This window comes from Salmo trutta, chromosome 40 (assembly GCF_901001165.1).
Source record: "Salmo trutta chromosome 40, fSalTru1.1, whole genome shotgun sequence".
In the NCBI taxonomy this organism is placed as follows: Eukaryota; Metazoa; Chordata; class Actinopteri; order Salmoniformes; family Salmonidae; genus Salmo; species Salmo trutta.
In genome coordinates this window covers 7,650,983-7,672,404 of record NC_042996.1, presented here as the reverse complement: position 1 = coordinate 7,672,404, position 21,422 = coordinate 7,650,983, and the positions used below count along the sequence as shown (strand labels likewise).

Below are 21,422 nucleotides of genomic sequence, written 5' to 3'. Positions count from 1 at the left end.
AAAAAAACTGGTAAAAGGTTAGCCAGCTAAATACAGATAATTTATTCATTGATTCGCGTCTCTCAAGAGGAGCGGAACTCTTCAAGGTAAAGTGATAGCATGTCCAGCTATGTCTAATACCTATTTTGTTAATTTGGAACTTTGGTTTTTAAACTTTACAACAACTGTACGAAAGTTTTTATATGTAACATTACCAGAAGCAAGCTCTTTAGCTAACGTTAGCCACTACTATCCAACCAGCTGGAAGGTGGGGTATGAAACAGCTAAGTTAACGTTAGCTAGCTAACGAACTATGGTTGGCATAGCAGTACGGTCGGTAGCTAGCTAACGTTAGATCTAACTAGTTAACATTACTTGTTATGGGTCCTGGTAGATGGCTACCTAGTTAGTTAGGTAGCTAACTAACGTTAACTAAATAATTAGCTGACGTTAACTAACAATGTTTAAGATAGCCCGCTAACTAGTCCTAGTAAACTATTACTAGCATAATAGCTAATTGCTTACTTACGAGTTAGCTCCCTAACTAGGGCACTAACATCTTGGATCGGGAGTATTTGTTAGGGTATATTTTTAGTTCGCTCAAGATCTGTCTGACTACAGCCCTTGCGTTGGTGACTGATGAAAGAAGGGCGGGGCATGTTTCCGAAGTAAAGATAACCCAGCTGTCATCTCACGCAGTCTAAATTCAGAGTCAACTAATCACCACAAATGTTATGTGTCTAACGATCTTCTGTCACAGGGTAAAAGTTTGTAGCTAAAAAGCTAGTTCGTTTTCCCTTTAAAACTGACATGAATTCAATCACTTTTTTTATTTTAACAAAACCTTGGTTTGCACCTAATATAAATCATTGGTTCCCACTAAATGGCCAAGTGGCACTGTCAAAATGTGTGGTTTGGCTTAGGTTTAAAATCTGATTTTAACAAGATACATTTTAGAAATAGGTGTTTGACTTTATCAGTTGGCCAAATACTGATGACCCAAAACCTTCCCTTGAGAGAAGTGGAATGGAAGTGACTTTTTGGACCAAAACATTCAGGAGATGGAGATTCTCAAAGTTGACTGGACCCATTTTGCATATCTGACCCGTTTTGATATCATTTGAAAGCTTAAAAAACGGGGTTGTCAAACTATAGGATTTAAAGTACCATCCATCATCATCGTTATCATTCGTCACCTGGAAGTTGGAGTGGCATTGGACTAATTTTGTTTCTATGGTGACCGGACCTTAACATCATGCCAGCACAGCACATGGGCTTCCACAGGAAAGTGACTAGAAAGCTGCTTGCATCTGTGATGTCACTTAATCCAGTATTTCCCCCCATTATGTGTCTCCCTTGGCTGGCACTTTAACATGGAAAATGCCTGTAAGAGTGGAACAAATGCCATTGTTTAAGCCTGCCCCTTGGTCCAAGGTTTTTGGGTAGGGTTGACTGCTGGTGGTGTCAGTGACTTCATTATCCAAGTAGAGAGAATCTAGGCTACACACATTCATTGAGCACAGTTTTGAGCCTTTCAACATTGAGTTCTTGACTGATCCCCACTGGGGACGGGGTTTGCCATACAGAGAGGGTCCACTAAAAGCCCCATTTGGTCATTGTGAGATCAACAGCAGCAATGCACAGCTTCATCACCAGGGAGGACAATGTTGACTGACTGACACAGCGAAAAACAAACTATGGTTGCTGTGGAAACACTTCACTCCTCTAAAGTCGATTGTGTGCAAGTCAGAAGTTTACCCAATCGACTCCAGAACACCCCCATAGGGATTTATAAATATGGTGTCCCACTGTGAACTAACATAAGATGGTAGGGATGGCAGCCATCATTGCAAAATACATCTCAACACATGATTATTTTAGGAAACAAAAGAAGGAAATGGAAACGGATATATTTTTCTTATGAAAGAACTACCTCAGGACTACAGTAGAAGGACATTTGCTAATAGGTTGATGACCTAGTAACAAAATTGTACCCTGGTCTTTACATTCTGTTGCCATGATAAGGCTCTGAAGAAACAGAGCTAACATTCACCCTATGCAGGCCTGTGTCTATACTAAGGCCAGAGAGTAGAACCATAGAGATGACAAGTTTGGCCATTTCCATTTCAGAGAAATGACAGATAATTCCATGGCAGCCATGTTATCACCTGGAAGAAAGCAAAAGATAATACTGAATTGTCACAATGATCCACTAAAACCCTACATCTGAATACTCCTCAAGAACCGATCATGCAATGCTCAGAGGCAGCAACAGGACATTGTGTTACGTCCCAATTCTCCACCCTTTTCCAAAAGTGTGCACTTACTAGCACACTTCCCGTCATGGATTTAAAAGCATTGGAAGGGTCAAAGCATTGGCTAGAGGGAGTTTCCACTGTTTAATCCATGAAGGATGTTCAAGTGCTCACTTTGGGAGGAGGGTGGAGAATTGGGACTCAGCCAGGGGCTTCTAATCAGGGTACATTTGGGGTTTAGTGTATACATGTAGGCCTACTTGTACAATGTATGGCTGGTCTTGGCTTCATTCCACATTTGTGATATCATCTACTACAGCCCTGAGGCTTGTTCTGGGGTCATATGTATCAAGGGTCTCAGAGTAGGAGTGCTGATTTGCGTAGGTAGCCTTGCACAAGTCTTGGCAGATATCTCCTGTTTCTGTAGCGTGAGGCAGCTTGATTTAGAGGTACACCCCTGGACAGGATTCTAGTCTATCGCAGGGCCTTACCCTCAATCTATCTCCTTAATGCTGAGTGCCAAGCATAGACACATTGGGTCCCATTTTACAGTCTTTGGTATAACTTCGATCAAACTCCCAGCCTCAGGGTGGACACTTTTAGCACAAGGCCACTGAGTTGGTTGGGGAGCACTGATTTAAGGATCAGTTGAATTCTTAATAAATCATACATGGACAGGGGAACCTGATCCTAGATCAGCAGCACTCCTACTCGGACCTGGACCCCGCTCTGGCGTCTGTGTTCTTCTCTTTTAACTTCACACCCAAAAGAGAGGAAGTGTTATTTTCCTGGTCAGGCCAAACAGTGTATAACATCTGTGATTGGGGCCTCCCCTGCTCACATAGTCAGTGAGTCACTGGCAGACAACAAGGAAGTGTCTCCTTTTGTAACTGGGGGACTAATCAGACACAACACCCCTCCAAGGTAACTTGTTGCCATTGTGTGTTGAGGTAGACTACCCTGGATCAGTGTAGGGCTGTGACGATATCAGTATCGTGACAGTGTTTCCATGGAAAACACGAAGCAGACCAAACTCTTTGGTCTGTTAACTTGGTGTATGTAACATATCGTGTTCTTTAACTTGGGAAATAAATAAATGTCACTCTGGATGACAACATAATGATGTTTGTTTCCAACATTAGTTTTGTTTCCTTGCCACAATAGTAACGAGTATCTCAATACTGGTATCGTCCTGGCCCTAGATCAGTGTTTGTTTTTCATCTTATAATGGATTAGGTTAGCGCAAACTAGGGGGACTGATCAGAAATCAGAGTTTAATGGCAGAATGGGCAGGGGAGATTTTGTGATTATGTCAAATTCTTATCTAATACGATGCCCTGTATTGTGTTGTTGCTGTCTGGTGTGTATGTGTGTGAACTCAGGGACAGGAGCTGAGAACAGAGTGGTGAACACACACACTCCCGTCTCTAAATACACACTACTCTCATTGTGTGAGAGGTGCTTATTTATAAGGGCATGATTGTGAGATCTGTCTGGGGCTGTGTTTGAGAACTCGCACACAATCTTACACACACACACCTTGCTCGAGGACAGGCATGCTTGTGCCTGTCAGCAGACATGCTTCTGCATGACATGCTTGTGAGCTTCGCTATATTGCCCTGCAGTGGTGTTATGAACAGATCAACATCCTAACATGTGTACCCCACTGTCCCTGTCTGTTTTATAGATTTCTATTAGAGCACTGTCTGTCTCTCTGGGACTGCTAAAGAGTACAGACCTGAAGCTATGAATAGTGGGATGGACAGGGTCTGTTTGCCAGGATTGTGTGGCTGAGTTCAGACCTGTAACCAGTAGTACAATGCCCTGAGCCCAGAGTTGCCTAAGAGCATTCCAGCACTGTCTGTCTCCCGCAAACTGCTATCTGTGGAGAGTAGTCAACTTCAGGAATAGAAAAGAATTGAAGCTCACTCATAGACGGTAGGCTATGTTTAGCCGTCCACCCATGTCATTTAGCCAACACTACTAAGGATCCTCACTATTTAGACTTAGAAGAGCCTACCAGTCATCTCCCACATCACCTTGTTACTAACTCTCTCGCTCGCTCTCGCTCATCTTATTCTCTTGTTCTCTTTTCTTATTTTTTCCACGTTCTCTCTTTCTCTCTTTTTATTATCATTCAGTTTCACTCTATTTCCCACATTCTCTCTCTCAATCACCCCCATCTCTCACTGTCTCTCTATCTCACTGTCTCTCTATCTCACTGTCTCTCTATCTCACTGTCTCTCTATCTCACTGTCTCTCTATCTCACTGTCTCTCTCTCTCACTGTCTCTCTCTATCTCTGTGGTAAAGGTCAGTGGAGTCTCATGTCATGCGTTTGTTCTGGGTGCAGCAGGGCTGTACTGTGTCATGACTCAGGCCCCTCCAGTCTCAGGCTCCTCAGTGCTGCTGTTCACTGGTCATGTGCATTCAATTACACCCTGGGTGACCCATCTCTGTCTCACTGACTCTGGGAACCTGTATTTCTATGTGCAGCTGACAGCTGTCCAATCCGAGGGGGCCCTGTGTCCCTTGATGTTGGTTCATATAACCCCAGCCGGTCCAGTTCTGGAGCCAGTGGGTGTCTGTTTTCTCAACATACCAGGACACACACACACAACATACTATGCCTATACCCCACGTAGCCTAATGCATTGCTGCCTATACCCCACGTAGCCTAATGCATTGCTGCCTATACCCCACGTAACCTAATGCATTGCTGCCTATACCCCACGTAGCCTAATGCATTGCTGCCTATACCCCACGTAGCCTAATGCATTGCTGCCTATACCCCACGTAGCCTAATGCATTGCTGCCTATACCCCACGTAGCCTAATGCATTGCTGCCTATACCCCACGTAGCCTAATGCATTGCTGCCTATACCCCACGTAGCCTAATGCATTGCTGCCTATACCCCACGTAGCCTAATGCATTGCCCACTGTAGACAGTATGCAGTGTATGTCTATGCTCTACGCAGACCTAGATTTGTTCAGTTTATCAGAGGCTATTGGACAATGTTGGAACTTGATGTCTCTGCTGCTGGCATTTGCAGAATTCCACCATGCTTGGTACACCTGGACTATAATCGGAGTAATATCTGAAAATGAAATGACTGTTTGATCACATGTAAGCCTAGTTCCCTATTTCCTTCATCAAGAATTGAAACTTGAACAGTTGGCCGTTTGGCGTGAAGTCTTATCTGTGGCCTCGTTTGCAGGTGTTTGAAGACCACCACTCCTAATTCTATTCTTAGGAGCATACACACAGAGAGAGACACACACAAATCCTATACCCTTTACAGACTTTATGGTATGTTGCCTATAAAAAAACAAATATATATATATATATATATATATACATACATACAAATACAAATGTTTTTTAGAGCCTAATACATTCTTGCCGGGATAAACCTTCTATATCTCCTGTGCAAATGCCAGCAAGTTTAGGAGTGGCAGTAGACATGGGCCGATGTGGGTGGACGTGTATTTGAATAAATCCATTGAATATACACCATTACAAAGCCTACACTTGATTGAGGCAACATTATTGCATGCTAAATGTTTCTGATCAGTGAGAGATAAGCAAACAAATAGATGAGCAATACCACCTCCAATTATTTTCCCAGCCAGAGAATAAACCATATATAGCATACAGAGGGAGATTCAATGATACAAAATCACATTGATTGATTAAGGCCAGTCACAGGCTTTAGGTCTGGAGTTGCCTAGGTTACTAAGCAACTGAAAATGAAGAGCAAAACAATCCGATTGTTAAACTACATAACATGGTGGCAAAATGTTGTGAACAGAGATAATAAATGAGCCGCCTAGACAAGATGATCATGAGCAGCACTCACCTCAATTTAGCATTTCACCAGCCTAATTGTAGCCTAACTAATATCCAAACGGAGATTCAGTGAAAAGAAAATCACACGCTGATGGATTTTATCAATACGAGTCCTCACACTTGTCTCAAAGCAGGGTAAAACGGTACTGAAATAGTTGAACACACACGGATAGGCTATTGCTTCTAATGTATTGTAACAATTGGATGACTTTGGGAGTATCAGTAAGCAACAATTTGATGCCTTCAATTGCACTAGCCTATTTTATTCCAACATTTTCGTCATTCAGTGATATTTATTCGCACAGTAATTCTTTCTGGATCCATCCGGTTGCGGTTAAGTAAACAGTGCATGCGGTGGGCTATGCGAAGAGATGGGTGAAGTGACATGCCTCAAAGTTTAGAACTGGCAGGAGGATAGCAGTAACGGGCGCTGCCTAGCAACCATCATTAGCTTAGGAGCGTAGTGCGTGCCAATGCTGCCTCAGCATTACGGCTACATTTCATACTAAGCCGTAGGCAGACCTTTACCTTAATCATGACTAGGTCGGTTGGCAGAAATAAAAGTAGAGGCTTGCCAGCAATGCCTTTCATATATAAAAAAGAAAAAGTTGGTGGGAAAACGTCTTGATTTGAAAGGTGTACTGGATGTCTTCTTCTTTCTGTTCCTCTTTCTCGTTTTTGCTCCCTCTGTTTTGTGGCCGGTGTGTGTATGCCAAGTTGCCTAGAGAAGCTGAGTGGACTTCAGACTCCGCACAGTCTCCCAGGAACAACACTAGGGGCCTAATTCCATTTCTCCTCCTCCCTGAAGTGTGTTCTCTCCCCCTGAAGGATTCAAAGGAATTAATTGCTTCCATGGTCGGCCCAATCCATGTTGGCCAATTTCCATGAGTGTAAGAGGTCATTCATAACAGAAAACAAAACATAATTTTTTTTTTATATTAATTGCAGTTCCTCACAATAAAATGACAGCTCTTAATAAAGTTTAAAAGCGAAGATGTCCTCTAGCCCACACTTGAACCAATTCATTGTATTTCAATCCTTCGGTCCGTAAAAGTAACGGGGAGTGAAAACTTGTACATTATTAGGATCCCCATTAGCTGTTGCACATGCAGCAGCTACTATTCCTGGAGTCCACATAAAATATGCATGACAGAGTACAGAAATAACAGTTATAGACAAGAACAACGTAAGTTATTACATTAACATAAAAATAAAAAGTAATATTGTCAAGGCAGAAAGAGACAACAACAAAAATACTATTTTTACTCACTTCATACTACATTGCATTTGGAAAGTATTCAGACCCCTTCCCCGTTTCCACATTTTGTTACGTTAGACTTTTTAAAAAATTTATTAAATTCTTTTTACGCACAATACTCCATAATGACAAAGCGAAAACAGTTTAGATTTGTTTTTTTTTGTGCTAATTTTATTCAAAATAAAAAAACATACCTTATATTCATAAGTATTCAGACCCTTTGCTATGAGACTCAGAATTTAGCTCAGGTGCATCCTGTTTCCTTTGATCATCCTTGAGATGTTTCTACTGCTTGATTGAAGTCCACCTATGGTAAATTAAGTTGATTGGATATGATTTGGAAAGGAACACACCTGTCAATATAAGGTCCCACAGTTGACAGTGCATGTCAGAGAAAATACCAAGCCATGAGGTTGAAGGAATTGTCCGTAGAGCTCCGAGACAGGATTGTGTCGAGGCACAGATCTGGCGAAGGATACCAAAAAATGTCTGCAGCATTGAAGGTCCCCAAGAACATAGTGGCCTCCATAAATGGAAGAAGTTTGGAACCACCAAGTCTCTTCCTAGATCTGGCCGCTCGGCCAAACTGAGCAATCGGGGAAGAAGGACCTTGGTCAGGGAGGTGACCAACAACCCGATGGTCACTCAGACAGAGCTTCGGAGTTCCTCTGTGGAGATGGGCGAACCTTCCAGAAGGACAACCATCCCTGCAGCACACAACCAATCAGGCTTTTAGTCCTAAAGGACTCTCAGACCATGACAAACAAGATTCTCTGGTCTGATGAAACCCTTTGGCCTGAATGCCAAGCGTCACATCTGGAGGAACCAGACACTGCTCATCACCTGGCCTATACTATCCCACTGTGAAGCATTGTGGTGGCAGCATCATGCTGTGGGGATGTTTTTCAGCGGCAGGGACAGGGAGACTAGTCACCGCACGGGGCCGCCAGTTGGGGAACTCTACTCCATTTAATTAATTTAGTTTAGTAAAATATATATTTATTTATTTTGTATTGTTTCTCAGCACCTCTTTCTGAAGATCTAATTTAACCCCTTAAACTTGTGGAAATTGGTCTATTTGGATAGGGACAAATTGAAATGTTTTTAACAGAAGTACTCTAAAGTCATACACATGACCATGGAAGCATTTGAAAGAACACTTTGGAGATTATGGGGACTTTATCAGACCAAAGTTGAGGACACAACATTTCACCTGACACAAGACTGAATCCAAACTTTACACTGTTGATTTTATGTGCATTTGACATTTTATGCTACTTCTCACAGCATTTGTTGTTAACAAAATCAGAAAATTCTCTGGATACGTTCAGTAACATAAGAATATTCATTGACATTTTGGAGTAGGTGCAAGATACGAAAAACCGATTTTAAGGGTTGAGTTATAGGTTTAACTGGTGTCGCTAACTTGCCACGCACTTCTCCAAGCTATGCACAGTTCCTATGTAATTTCAATGCACTTTTACTGAAAGAGCCTTCAACTATAAGGTGCTTTTTTTGAACTCTCCTAGCTTTGCGATTGAGGAACTAAAGCAAGATATCTTGCAGTTGTTTGTTTGGAACACAGCCATGCATCCCAACCGTCACACAATTACCGTTTGCACAATCCAAAAACATACCATTATAAATTGCAATCTGGGTCAGGTTGGCATCATTTGAAAGCTTCTTCTGTTGCCAACACGGTTCGCTAAGTTTTGTAAAATATTATCTTTCAAAGTTTTATAAAATATGAGTCTTTCAAAAGGCACTAAAGACAACAGATTGTAATTTTGGAGTCATGAGTGCATTCATGTGCGTGCTCCACGCCTAATTTTCTTCCACAATACGACAAACGCGCTCGTTGTGTTCAGGACAACCCAGGGTATAACGCATGTCATCCTGTAACTGTGGATCAAACACAGGCTCGTTGTGTTCAGGACAACCCAGGGTATAACGCATGTCGTCCTGTAACTGGATCAAACACGGGCTCGTTGTGTTCAGGACTTACCAGGGTATAACGCATGTCGTCCTGTAACTGTGGATCAAACACGGGCTCGTTGTGTTCAGGACTTACCAGGGTATAACGCATGTCGTCCTGTAACTGTGGATCAAACACGGGCTCGTTGTGTTCAGGACTTACCAGGGTATAACGCATGTCGTCCTGTAACTGTGGATCAAACACAGGCTCGTTGTGTTCAGGACAACCCAGGGTATAACGCATGTCGTCCTGTAACTGGATCAAACACGGGCTCGTTGTGTTCAGGACTTACCAGGGTATAACGCATGTCGTCCTGTAACTGTGGATCAAACACGGGCTCGTTGTGTTCAGGACAACCCAGGGTATAACGCATGTCGTCCTGTAACTGTGGATCAAACACAGGCTCGTTGTGTTCAGGACAACCCAGGGTATAAATATAGCGATCATAAACGTTGACATTGTAAATTTCATGAGTTTTCAAATATGGAAATGTCAAGTGCACATTTGGACTGGTTTTTATTATAGTCTCATCTTTCAGAACACATCGGCTCCTCTCGTTTTACAGCATTTCCCTCACTCAGACAATAACAAATGTGCAAACGTAGCCCAATTAGCAGGAGGGACGGGGTCTTCTTGTCGCGAGCAGTGCTCAAGTTTGTAGCGGCTATCAGTCAAAAACCCATATAACGCTGTGAACCTGAGCTCTGACATGTTACTGTAACAGTCACTGGGTTCCAATGTAGGTGTTTATGAAAACATCTGCCAATTTTTAAACCCATAATAAGGGATGAATGGCTGTGAGTGGAAAGGGCTGTGTGTGTGTGTGTGTGAGTGTGCATAGAGTCAGTGCAGATAGTCAGGGTAACCATTAATTATTTAGCAGTCTTATGGCTTGGGGGGTAGAAGCTGTCTCGGAGCCTGTTGGTCCGTCTGAGAACCGATGCTCTGGTACTGTTTGCTGGACGGTAGGAGAGTGAACAGGCTATGGCTTAGGTGGCTGAACTCTTTGTCCATTTTTCGTGCCTTCCTCTGACACTGTCTAATATAGAGGTCCAGCATGGCAGGGAGCTCTGTGTCAGTGATTTACTGGGCTGTCCACACCACTCTCTAGCGCTTTGCGGTTGAGGGGGATGCAGCCAGTCAAGATGCTCTCTATGGTGCAGCTGTAGAACATCCGAGGGCCCGTGTCAAATCTTTTCAGCCTCCTGAGGTGGAAGAGGTGCTGTCGTGACCGCTTCATGGCTGTGGGGTGTGTGTGGACCATGTTAAGTCCTTAGTGATGTGGATGCCATGAACATATCTGACCATGATAACTGACCATCCAATATTACTCCTAGAGTTCAGCTTCCTCAACTTGCTCAATTGTCACACCCTTTATACACAACTCCAGTTGAGGTTTAGGTCTTGGAGAATGTTATAAACCAAATACAATCCTTTTAGTTTTAGATGTATTTAAGACCAGTTTATTGTTAATCACCCATTCTGATACTGACAAACTCCTTGTTATAAGAGTCTGTGAGCTCGCTGGCTTTGGGTGCTGACATGTAGAGTGTGGAATCATCTGCATATGTAGTAGTTCTAGCTTCATTTTTACAAAAGATTTGCAACGGCCCAAGGCAACTGCCCTGTGGGACAACGCACTGATTTTAGAGAAGCTTCCAAGTTCAATTAAATAAGTAACTTTCCAACCATGTGATGGCAGGTGATGTAAAGCCATAATTTGTTATTGAAAATAGTAACTTGTTATGATCAATAACATCAAAGGCTGCACTGAAATCTAACAATACAGCTCCAACTATCATCTTATTATCCATTTATTTTAGCCAATCAGTCATCTGAGTCAGTGCAGTACAAGTTGAGCGTCCTTCTCTACATGCATGCTGAATCAGTAGTTAACTTGTTCTCTGAAAAATAGCCTTGTATTTGTTCAAACACAATTATCTCCATCAGTTTACTAAGAACAGGCTGTTAACTGATTGGGTGGATGTTAGAGCCAGCAAAGGGTGCTTTACTATTTAGGCGGGAATTACTTTAGCGTCCTTCCATGGCCGTGGACACACTCCTTTTAGGGTTTGGTTAAACATATAGCAAATAGGTAACAAACAGTAACCAAGTGCAGACTTTGGAGAGAATGGGGAAAGACTGAATTAGGCCTCTGTGTCTTAACCTCCTCAGTCGAGAGACGTTTAGTTGTTCTGAACTGTTCATAGTTCACCGCGGTCACCAACTAGTTTCCTTAGGGGTCCATTCTATTTGGTTTGTACTAGTTGGCTGTGGGTTCATCTTGCAGTCTTCTCTATACATTTACGTTACGGCATTTAGCAGACACTCTTATCCAGAGCGACTTACAGAAGCAATTAGGATTAAGTGCCTTGCTCAAGGACAACTCTGGTATTTAGACCAGCGACCTTTCAGTTACTGGCCCAACACTCTTAACCACTAGGCTACCTTGCACCCTATACAGAGTTCTCTTCCGTTAGGAAGTCTGTTGTTGTAGCCACTAGCCAGCTCTTAGTTTCTGTTAGGTTAGTTTGCGGTATAGTAGCAGTATAGAAATGTCGGCTGTTTACTCATCGAAAGGGTTTGCTCCATTTGTATGCTCCATGAAAGGTGTCGAATCGATACAATAATAGGCTTTATAGAAGCCACTGAACAGGCACTGATCAGACATTGTGTGAATGGATCCACCAGGTCCACAAACGGTGCTCTGTTTATTTTTTATGAAGTTACAAACGGGATTAGCTCAGCTGTAGAATGTTGTGCTGCTGTTTTCCATGGTTGTCATGGCAGCGATCTGGTGAGTGATGGACAGCAGCAGCTGAGAGAGGGCAGGAGGGAGAGGGAGCACAGGGTGATCTATGATTCCTCTGGTGGCCCTTTTTCTGGTGTGTGTGTGTGTGTGTGTGTGTGTGTGTGTGTGTGTGTGTGTGTGTGTGTGTGTTCAATTCAAAAAACCTTTATTTCCTGGGAGTGTGTGTCATATGTGGTAATGAATGGTACATACAAGACACATAACACGAACATGTAGGGTACAGTATAAAGGATTAGCAGCATTCTATGCAATCTGTGTGTGTGTGTGTGTGTGTGTGTGTGTGTGTGTGTGCACACCAACTTCAGATTTAAGGAGTTTGATGGATTTGAATGGGAGAGCACTATATGAGTTACCTGCTGTGTCTATAATTACTGTGTCATCCGAGTACTTAATGAACATCATCTCGGGGTCTGACCTCCTACAGTCCTCTGTGTACAGGCTGAATAAAACAGGCCAGATGACACAGCCTTGCGGTGATCCTGTACAGATGGTTCTGGAAGAGCTGCAGTGACCATTGAATCTGACCAGCCGTTCTCTATTTGTCAGGAAGGAGAGGACCCAGAAAATCAAATGTGGAACATTCATGTTCTGGAACTTTTGAACTATTAAGTGAGGCTGGACTGTATCAAAGGCACTAGAGAAATGCACAAATACCATCCTGATGTTTGTCTTGGGCTTCTCCAGGTGGTTGTGTGCACAGTGCAGTAGGGACAGAACTGCATCAACACCCCTGTGCCGCTTGTAAGCAAACTGGAGAGGGTCTGTATAACAGCATACCTCCTTTTGTAGAAGCAGCCTTTCAAAGCTCTTCATCACTAGATGTTGAAGCTACAGGGCGGTAGTCATTGTTGCAGGAGAGGTTGCTATTTTTACTTACTGGGCATATGGTGGACCATTTCCATATTGCTGGGATGGAGTGTTCTGCCAGAGAGCGGGGAAAAGCTCACAGAAAACACCTGACAGTTGATATGGCAACCCTTTAGTAGGTGACCACTAATGTTGTCTGGCCCAGGGCCTTATGGTTACCCTTTAGTAGGTGACCACTAATGTTGTCTGGCCCAGGGGTTTATGGTTACCCTTTAGTAGGTGACCACTAATGTTGTCTGGCCCAGGGGTTTATGGTAACCCTTTAGTAGGAGACCACTAATGTTGTCTGGCCCAGGGCCTTATGGTAACCCTTTAGTAGGTGACCACTAATGTTGTCTGGCCCAGGGCCTTATGGTAACCCTTTAGTAGGTGACCACTAATGTTGTCTGGCCCAGGGCCTTATGGTAACCCTTTAGTAGGTGACCACTAATGTTGTCTGGCCCAGGGCCTTATGGTAACCCTTTAGTAGGTGACCACTAATGTTGTCTGGCCCAGGGGCTTTCTTTTCATTGGTCCTTTTTTTTAACCTTTTTTTAACTAGGCAAGTCAATTAAGAAAAAAATATTATTTACAATGACGGCCTGCCCCGGCCAAACCTGGACGACGCTGGGCCAATCGTGCGCCGCCCAATGGCACTCCCAATCACGGCCGGATGCGATGCAACCTGGATTCGAACCAGGGACTACGGTGACGCCTCTTGCACTGAGATGCAGTGCCTTAGACCGCTGCACCACTAAATACAGATTCCACGTCTTCTGATTTGCAGTTCAGCGTTTGTTACAGTGTGGGACATGTTAGATAGGTCAGACATCATCTCCTTCCTTTCCATTGCAAAATCATGTTGGTCAAATCTACAATAAAAACTGTTGAGATCATCAACCTCTGTCTGTCGATGGAACTCCTCACACGATCATTACCCTGACAGTACTTGAATATGCGCAGCACTGAAATCAGTGCAGTCTGTTGCCCATCTAGCTGTGTGTGTGTGTGTGTGTGTGTGTGTGTGTGTGTGTGTGTGTGTGTACTAGAAAAGCACAACAGAGAGCATGTGTTGGTCAAGTGTTGTGAAAGCCACTCTTGTCTGTGGTCCCCCCTCCTCCCTCCAGCCACAACAACCCTCTCTCTGTCCTCCAGCCCTAGCTGTGGTTTGGAGGACATGGGTCACTGACCGCCAGGAAACACACACTATCTTACACACAATCATCAAGAGATGGCGAGAGGATCAGGGGCCTTCTTGGAAGCTGAAGATAGAGCAGCGATTTAGAGAGAAAGCAGCCAGAGGGGGGTAAAGGAGGAGAGGAGGATGGAGAGAGAAAGCAAACAGGGGGGTAGAGGAGGAGGGTGAAGGAGGAGAGGAACAGAGGTCTTTCTGTCAGTGGAGTTCCGCTCCCATGTCACTCAGCACAAACGGAAGCTCCCCACAGTGTGTGCTAAAACGACGGATAAGTCACACACACACTAGGCCCTCTGTGCCACCCTGCACAGAGCTCTGTGTTGTTTTTCAGGATGTAAGGTTTTTGAAATGGGTGAAGACACTCACCTGCTGTTTAGATTCACACCGGATTACAGATTGCACACACTCCTATCTGTCTCGCTCTGTTGCCCCTCTTGTTAATTCTTTCTCTCTGGGATCATATCTCTGGCCGTGGTCCCAGTTCAGCATTTCTCAGGACTGTCACAGTGACAGCGTGATAATTACGTTGCCTGGATGTTTTTTGGAGCGTTTTATGATAAAGGGCTTTTACTAGTTGACTGAGAACACACGACAACAGAATGACGCTCTGCTCCCAGCTGCCGCTTCATGTCAGATGATTGTAGTGAAACTAAAGTGTGTGTGTGTGACGGAATGATTTAAAGTCAGCCTGTGAAATCTCTTTCTGTCTTCGGTTTTCTCTCACTGTCATACCCTTCATTTACAGGCTTCATTTTCCTACTCATAGAGAAAAAGGAGTAGGCTAGTTGTGTGTCTGTCTCTTGTGAGTGTTCGTTCATACGGTACGTAGGCTAGTAGCCCCACTAGGCCGTGCTGAAGCCAGGGGATCAGAGTATTAAGTCTGCCCCACACAGGGCTCTCTACACGTGGTAGAACACCAGACGCTGTCAGCACATCCCAGTGCCCTTGGAAAGAATGGACAGACAGACAGGACCTGAGGAAGACCCAGCTAGGGTAGAAAAGTTTTTTTTAATGCAATAAAAATAGCACTTTTTTTGAAGACTCAGTGCTGTCCTGTCCCCTGCAGCCAGTCTGTAGAGCAGCCAGTCTGTAGAACAGCCAGTCTGCTGTGTGTTATGGTGTTGTTGACTGTGTGTTTCAGCCCCTGAGGACTGTGGGTACTGAGGGCAGCAGCCATGTCCGGCTCCTATGATGACTCCATGGTCGACGTCTCCAGTGGCAGCTTCTGGGAGGTGAGACAGTAGACAACATACAGTATAACACACACACACTGAAAAACATACAATTAACAAACATACGTCGTTATATGATATGCACGTAGCTGTACACTCACACAACTCCCACACCCTCTTACCTGCCCCCCCATAACTCCAAGTGTATCTCTCTCTCTCTCTCCCCCCCCCCCCCCCCCCCAGGTGGGGAACTACAAGCGGACAGTGAGGCGGGTGGACGATGGCAGTCGCCTGTGTAACGACCTGATGAATTGTCTCCATGAGCGGGCGCGCATCGAGAAGTCCTACGCACAGCAGCTCACAGAGTGGTCCAAACGCTGGAGACAGCTTATAGAGAAAGGTAGGCACACACACACACACACTTCAGTGGTCCAAACGCTGGAGACAGCTTATAGAGAAAGGTAGGCGCGCACACACACACACACACACTTCAGTGGTCCAAACGCTGGAGACAGCTTATAGAGAAAGATTGGCGCACACACACACACTTCAGTGGTCCAAACGCTAGAGACCGCTTATAGAGAAAGGTAGGCGCAAACACACACACACACTTCAGTGGTCCAAGCACTGAAGACAGGTGTGTGTGTGTGTGTGTGTGTGTGTGTGTTCCACTACTTCACCCCTCTGTTCCCATCACCCCTCTGGACTCTCAGTACCGCACTCTCCACCACCGTAAGCATGTGTGTGTTATCTAATCATGTGCATCCCCAGGCCCTCAGTACGGGACCCTGGAGCGGGCGTGGGGTGCCCTGTGCACAGAGGCGGAGAAGGTGAGCGAGCTCCACATGGAGGTGAAGGCGGCACTGATGGGGGAGGACTTTGAGAAGCTCAAGGTGTGGCAGAGGGACTACTACCACAAACAGATGATCGGAGGCTTCAAGGAGACCAAGGAGGCTGACGACGGCTTCCGCAAGGCCCAGAAACCCTGGGCCAAAAAACTGAAAGAGGTTAGAGAGTCGTACAGGCAATACACACGCGCACCCGCGCGCAGGCAATACACACGCGCACCCGCGCGCAGGCAATACACACGCGCAGGCAATACATACTTGTGTGTATATATATATATATATATATATGTATGTATGTGTGTGTGTGTGTGTGTGTGTGTGTGTGTGTGTGTGTGTGTGTGTGTGTGTGTGTGTGTGTGTGTGTGTGTATATATATATATATATATATATATATATATATATATATATATATATATATATATATATATATATATACTGCTCAAAAAAATAAAGGGAACACTTAAACAACACAATGTAACTCCAAGTCAATCACACTTCTGTGAAATCAAACTGTCCACTTAGGAAGCAACACTGATTGACAATAAATTTCACATGCTGTTGTGCAAATGGAATAGACAACAGGTGGAAATTATAGGCAATAAGCAAGACACCCCCAATAAAGGAGTGGTTCTGCAGGTGGGGACCACAGACCACTTCTCAGTTCCTATGCTTCCTGGCTGATGTTTTGGTCACTTTTGAATGCTGGCGGTGCTTTCACTCTAGTGGTAGCATGAGACGGAGTCTACAACCCACACAAGTGGCTCAGGTAGTGCAGCTCATCCAGGATGGCACATCAATGCGAGCTGTGGCATGAAGGTTTGCTGTGTCTGTCAGCGTAGTGTCCAGAGCATGGAGGCGCTACCAGGAGACAGGCCAGTACTTCAGGAGACGTGGAGGAGGCCGTAGGAGGGCTACAACCCAGCAGCAGGACCGCTACCTCCGCCTTTGTGCAAGGAGAAGCAGGAGAAGCACTGCCAGAGCCCTGCAAAATGACCTCCAGCAGGCCACAAATGGGCATGTGTCTGCTCAAACGGTCAGAAACAGACTCCATGAGGGTGGTATGAGGGCCCGACATCCACAGGTGGGGGTTGTGCTTACAGCCCAACACCGTGCAGGACGTTTGGCATTTGCCAGAGAACACCAAGATTGGCAAATTCGCCACTGGCGCCCTGTGCTCTTCACAGATGAAAGCAGGTTCACACTGAGCACGTGACAGACGTGACAGAGTCTGGAGACGCCGTGGAGAACGTTCTGCTGCCTGCAACATCCTCCAGCATGACCGGTTTGGCGGTGGGTCAGTAATGGTGTGGGGTGGCATTTTTTCTGAGCAGTATATATATATATATATATATATACATACACACACACACACACACACACATTGTCTGCGCACGCATGTGTGTGTATTGCCCGCGTGGGTGCGCATTGCCTGCGCGCGGGTGTGCATTGTGCGCGCAGGCAATGCGCACCCGCGCGGGCAATGCACACACATGCGTGCGCAGACAATGTGTGTGTGTCTGTATATATGCACGCACACAGACATATATATATATATATATATATATATATATATATATATCACACGCGCGCGCGCGCAGATAATATATATACATACGCAGACAATATATACACACGCGCGCGCAGACTATATATATATATATATATATATATATATATATATATATATATATACACACACACACGTGCGCAGACAACATACACACACACACAAGCGCACAGACCATCATGAAATGAGGGACAATATCTCTTTCATCGTCACTCTATGCACAGGTTTACCCTCATTGTATCCTCATCCTACCATACCTTTGTCTGTACATTATGCCTTGAATCTATTCTACCGTGCCCAGAAGTCTGCTCCTTTTACTCTCTGTTCTGAACATACTAGACGACCAGTTATCCTACTCCTCCTCTGTTCCTCTGGTGATGTGGAGGTTAATCCAGGCCCTGCAGTGCCTAGCTCCACTCCCATTCCCCAGGCGCTATCATTTGCTGACTTCTGTAACCGTAAAAGCCTTGGTTTCCTGCATGTTAACATTAGAAGCCTCCTCCCTAAGTTTGTTTTATTCACTGCCCTAGCACACTCTGCCAACCCGGATGTCCTAGCCATGTCTGAATCCTGGCTCAGGAAGACCACCAAAAACCCTGAAATTTCCATGCCTAACTATAACATTTTCCGACAAGATAGAACTGCCAAAGGGGGAGGTGTTGCAATCTACTGCAGAGATAGCCTGCAGAGTTCTGTCTTACTATCCAGGTCTGTACCCAAACAATTCGAGCTTCTACTTTTAAAAATCCACCTTTCCAGAAACAAGTCTCTTCACGCTTGCTATAGACCACCCTCTGCACCCAGCTGTGCCCTCGACACCATATGTGAACTGATTGCCCCCCCATCTATCTTCTGAGCTCGTGCTGCTAGGTGACCTAAACTGGGACATGCTTAACACCCCGGCCATCCTACAATCTAAGCTTGATGCCCTCAATCTTTTACAAATTATCAATGAACCCACCAGGTACAACCCCAAATCCGTAAACACGGGCACCCTCATAGATATCATCCTAACCAACTTGCCCTCCAAATACACCTCTGCTGTTTTCAACCAAGATCTCAGCGATCAGTGCCTCATTGCCTGCATCCGTAATGGGTCTGCGGTCAAATGACCACCCCTCATCACTATCAAACGCTCCCTAAAACACTTCAGCGAGCAGGCCTTCCTAATCGACCTGGCCTGGGTATCCTGGAAGGATATTGACCTCATCCCGTCAGTAGAGGATGCCTGGTCATTCTTTAACCTCTTACATCTAGACATTCCGCTAGCGGAACACCTGCTCCAATATCCAATGATAGGCGTGGCGCGAATTACAAATTCCTCAAAAATCCAAAAACTTCAATTTTTCAAACATATGACTATTTTACAGCATTTTAAAGACAAGACTCTCCTTTATCTAACCACACTGTCCGATTTCAAAAAGGCTTTACAGCGAAAGCAAAACATTAGATTGTCAGCAGAGTACCCAGCCAGAAATAATCAGACACCCATTTTTCAAGCTAGCATATAATGTCACAAAAAACAAAATCACAGCTAAATGCAGCACTAACCTTTGATGATCTTCATCAGATGACACGCCTAGGACATTATGTTATACAATACATGCATGTTTTGTTCAATCAAGTTCATATTTATATAAAAAAAACAGCTTTTTACATTAGCATGTGATGTTCAGAACTAGCATACACACCGAAAACTTCCGGTGAATTTACTAAATTACTCTTGATAAACGTTTACAAAATACATAACAATTATTTAAAGAATTATAGATACAGAACTCCTTTATGCAATCGCGGTGTCAGATTTTAAAATAGCTTTTTGGCAAAAGCACATTTTGCAATATTCTGAGTAGATAGCACGCCATCACAGGCTAGCTATTTTGACACCCACCAAGTTTGACCCTCACCAAACTTCGATTTACTATTAGAAAAGTTTGATTACCTTTCCTGTTCTTCGTCAGAATGCACTCCCAGGACTTCTACTTCAACAACAAATGTTGTTTTGGTTCCAAATAATCTGTAGTTATATCCAAATAGCCCCGTTTTGTTCGTGCGTTCAGGTCACTATCCGTTTCGTGACAAAAAAATTCAAAATATTCCATTACCGTACTTAGAAGCATGTCAAACGCTGTTTAAAATCAATTTTTATGCTATTTTTCTCGTAAAATAGCGATAATATTCCAATCGGACAACGTTGTATTCATTCAAAGAGTGAAAGAAAAAAATGGCGAGGTCTCGTGAACGCGCATCTCCAGACTCACTGTCCCCAGGCAGACCACTTACAAACTCTGCTGCTGTACTTTGCCCAGAGACAGGAGACGCGTCATTCCGCTTTTTTAGAGAGCCAATGGAAGCCTTAAAGTGTCACGTAACAGCACAGATGCTATAATTTCGATAGAGATGCAACAGAAGGACTACAAATTCAGACAGGCCACTTCCTGCCTGGAATTTTCTCAGGTTTTTGCCTGCCATATGAGTTCTGTTATACTCACAGACGCCAACAGTTTTAGAAACTTTTTAGTGTTTTCTATCCAAATCTACTAACTATATGCATATTCTCATTTCTGGGCAAGAGTAGTAACCAGTTTAAATCGGGTAATGTTTTTTATCCGGCCGTGAAAATACTGCCCACTAGCCCCAACAGGTTAACCATCTCCAATCCAAAATTAAATCTAGAATCGGCTTCCTATTTCACAACAAAGCATCCTTCACTCATGCTGCCAAACATAACCTCGTAAAACTGACCATCCTACCGATCCTCGACTTCGGCGATGTCATCTATAAAATAGCCTCCAACACTCTACTCAACAAATTGGATGCGGTTTATCACAGTGCCATCCGTTTTGTCACCAAAGCCCCATATATTACCCACCACTGCGACCTGTTAAGCTGGCCATCGCTTCATACTCGTCGCCAAACCCACTGGCTCCAGGTCATCTACAAGTCTCTGCTAGGTAAAGCCCCGCCTTATCTCAGCTCACTGGTCACCATAGCAGCACCCACCCGTAGCACACGCTCCAGCAGGTATATCTCACTGGTCACCAGCCAATTCCTCCTTTGGCCACCTTTCCTTCCTGTTCTCTGCTGCCAATGACTGGAACAAACTGCAAAAATCAGTGATGCTGGAGTCATATCTCCCTCACTAGCTTTAATCACCAGCTGTCAGAGCAGCTCACAGATCACTGCAAATGTACATAGCCCATCTGTAAGTAGCCCATCCAACTACCTCATCCCCATACTGTATTTATTTATTTATTTATCTTGCTCCTTTGCACCCCAGTATCTCTACTTGCACATTAATCTTCTGCACATCTACCATTCCAGTGTCTAATTGCTATACTGTAATTACTTCGCCACCGTGGCTTATTTATTGCCATACCTCACTTATCTTACCTCATTTGCACTCACTGTATATAGATTTTTCTTTTTTCTACTGTATTATTGACTGTATGTTTGTTTATTCCATGTGTAACTGTGTTGTTGTATGTATCGAACTGCTGTGCTTTATCTTGGCCAGGTCGCAGTTGTAAATGAGAACTTGTTCTCAACTTGCCTAGCTGGTTAAATAAAGGTGAAATAATAAAAGAAAGTTAATGTGGATTCAGAGTGACAAGCTAGCACCCACACAAGAACACAGAACCAACCAGCTCAGATGTAAAGAAACA

General features: G+C 44.2%; 1 protein-coding gene across 4 annotated transcripts in view; it reads left to right on the top strand.

The window, feature by feature from the left end:
- Nucleotides 1-2: 2 nt before the first annotated feature.
- The window catches only part of LOC115180571 (protein kinase C and casein kinase substrate in neurons protein 2), a 38,261-nt gene continuing 16,841 nt past the window's right edge, over nt 3-21,422 (top strand). For all 4 annotated transcript variants that reach the window (XM_029742754.1, XM_029742752.1, XM_029742753.1 and 1 more), the window contains exons 1-4: nt 3-86; nt 15,312-15,402; nt 15,586-15,742; nt 16,114-16,349. In XM_029742754.1, the coding sequence (XP_029598614.1) occupies nt 15,346-15,402; nt 15,586-15,742; nt 16,114-16,349 (450 nt within the window). In that variant the 5' untranslated portion in view covers nt 3-86; nt 15,312-15,345. The remainder of the gene's footprint in view (nt 87-15,311; nt 15,403-15,585; nt 15,743-16,113; nt 16,350-21,422) is intronic.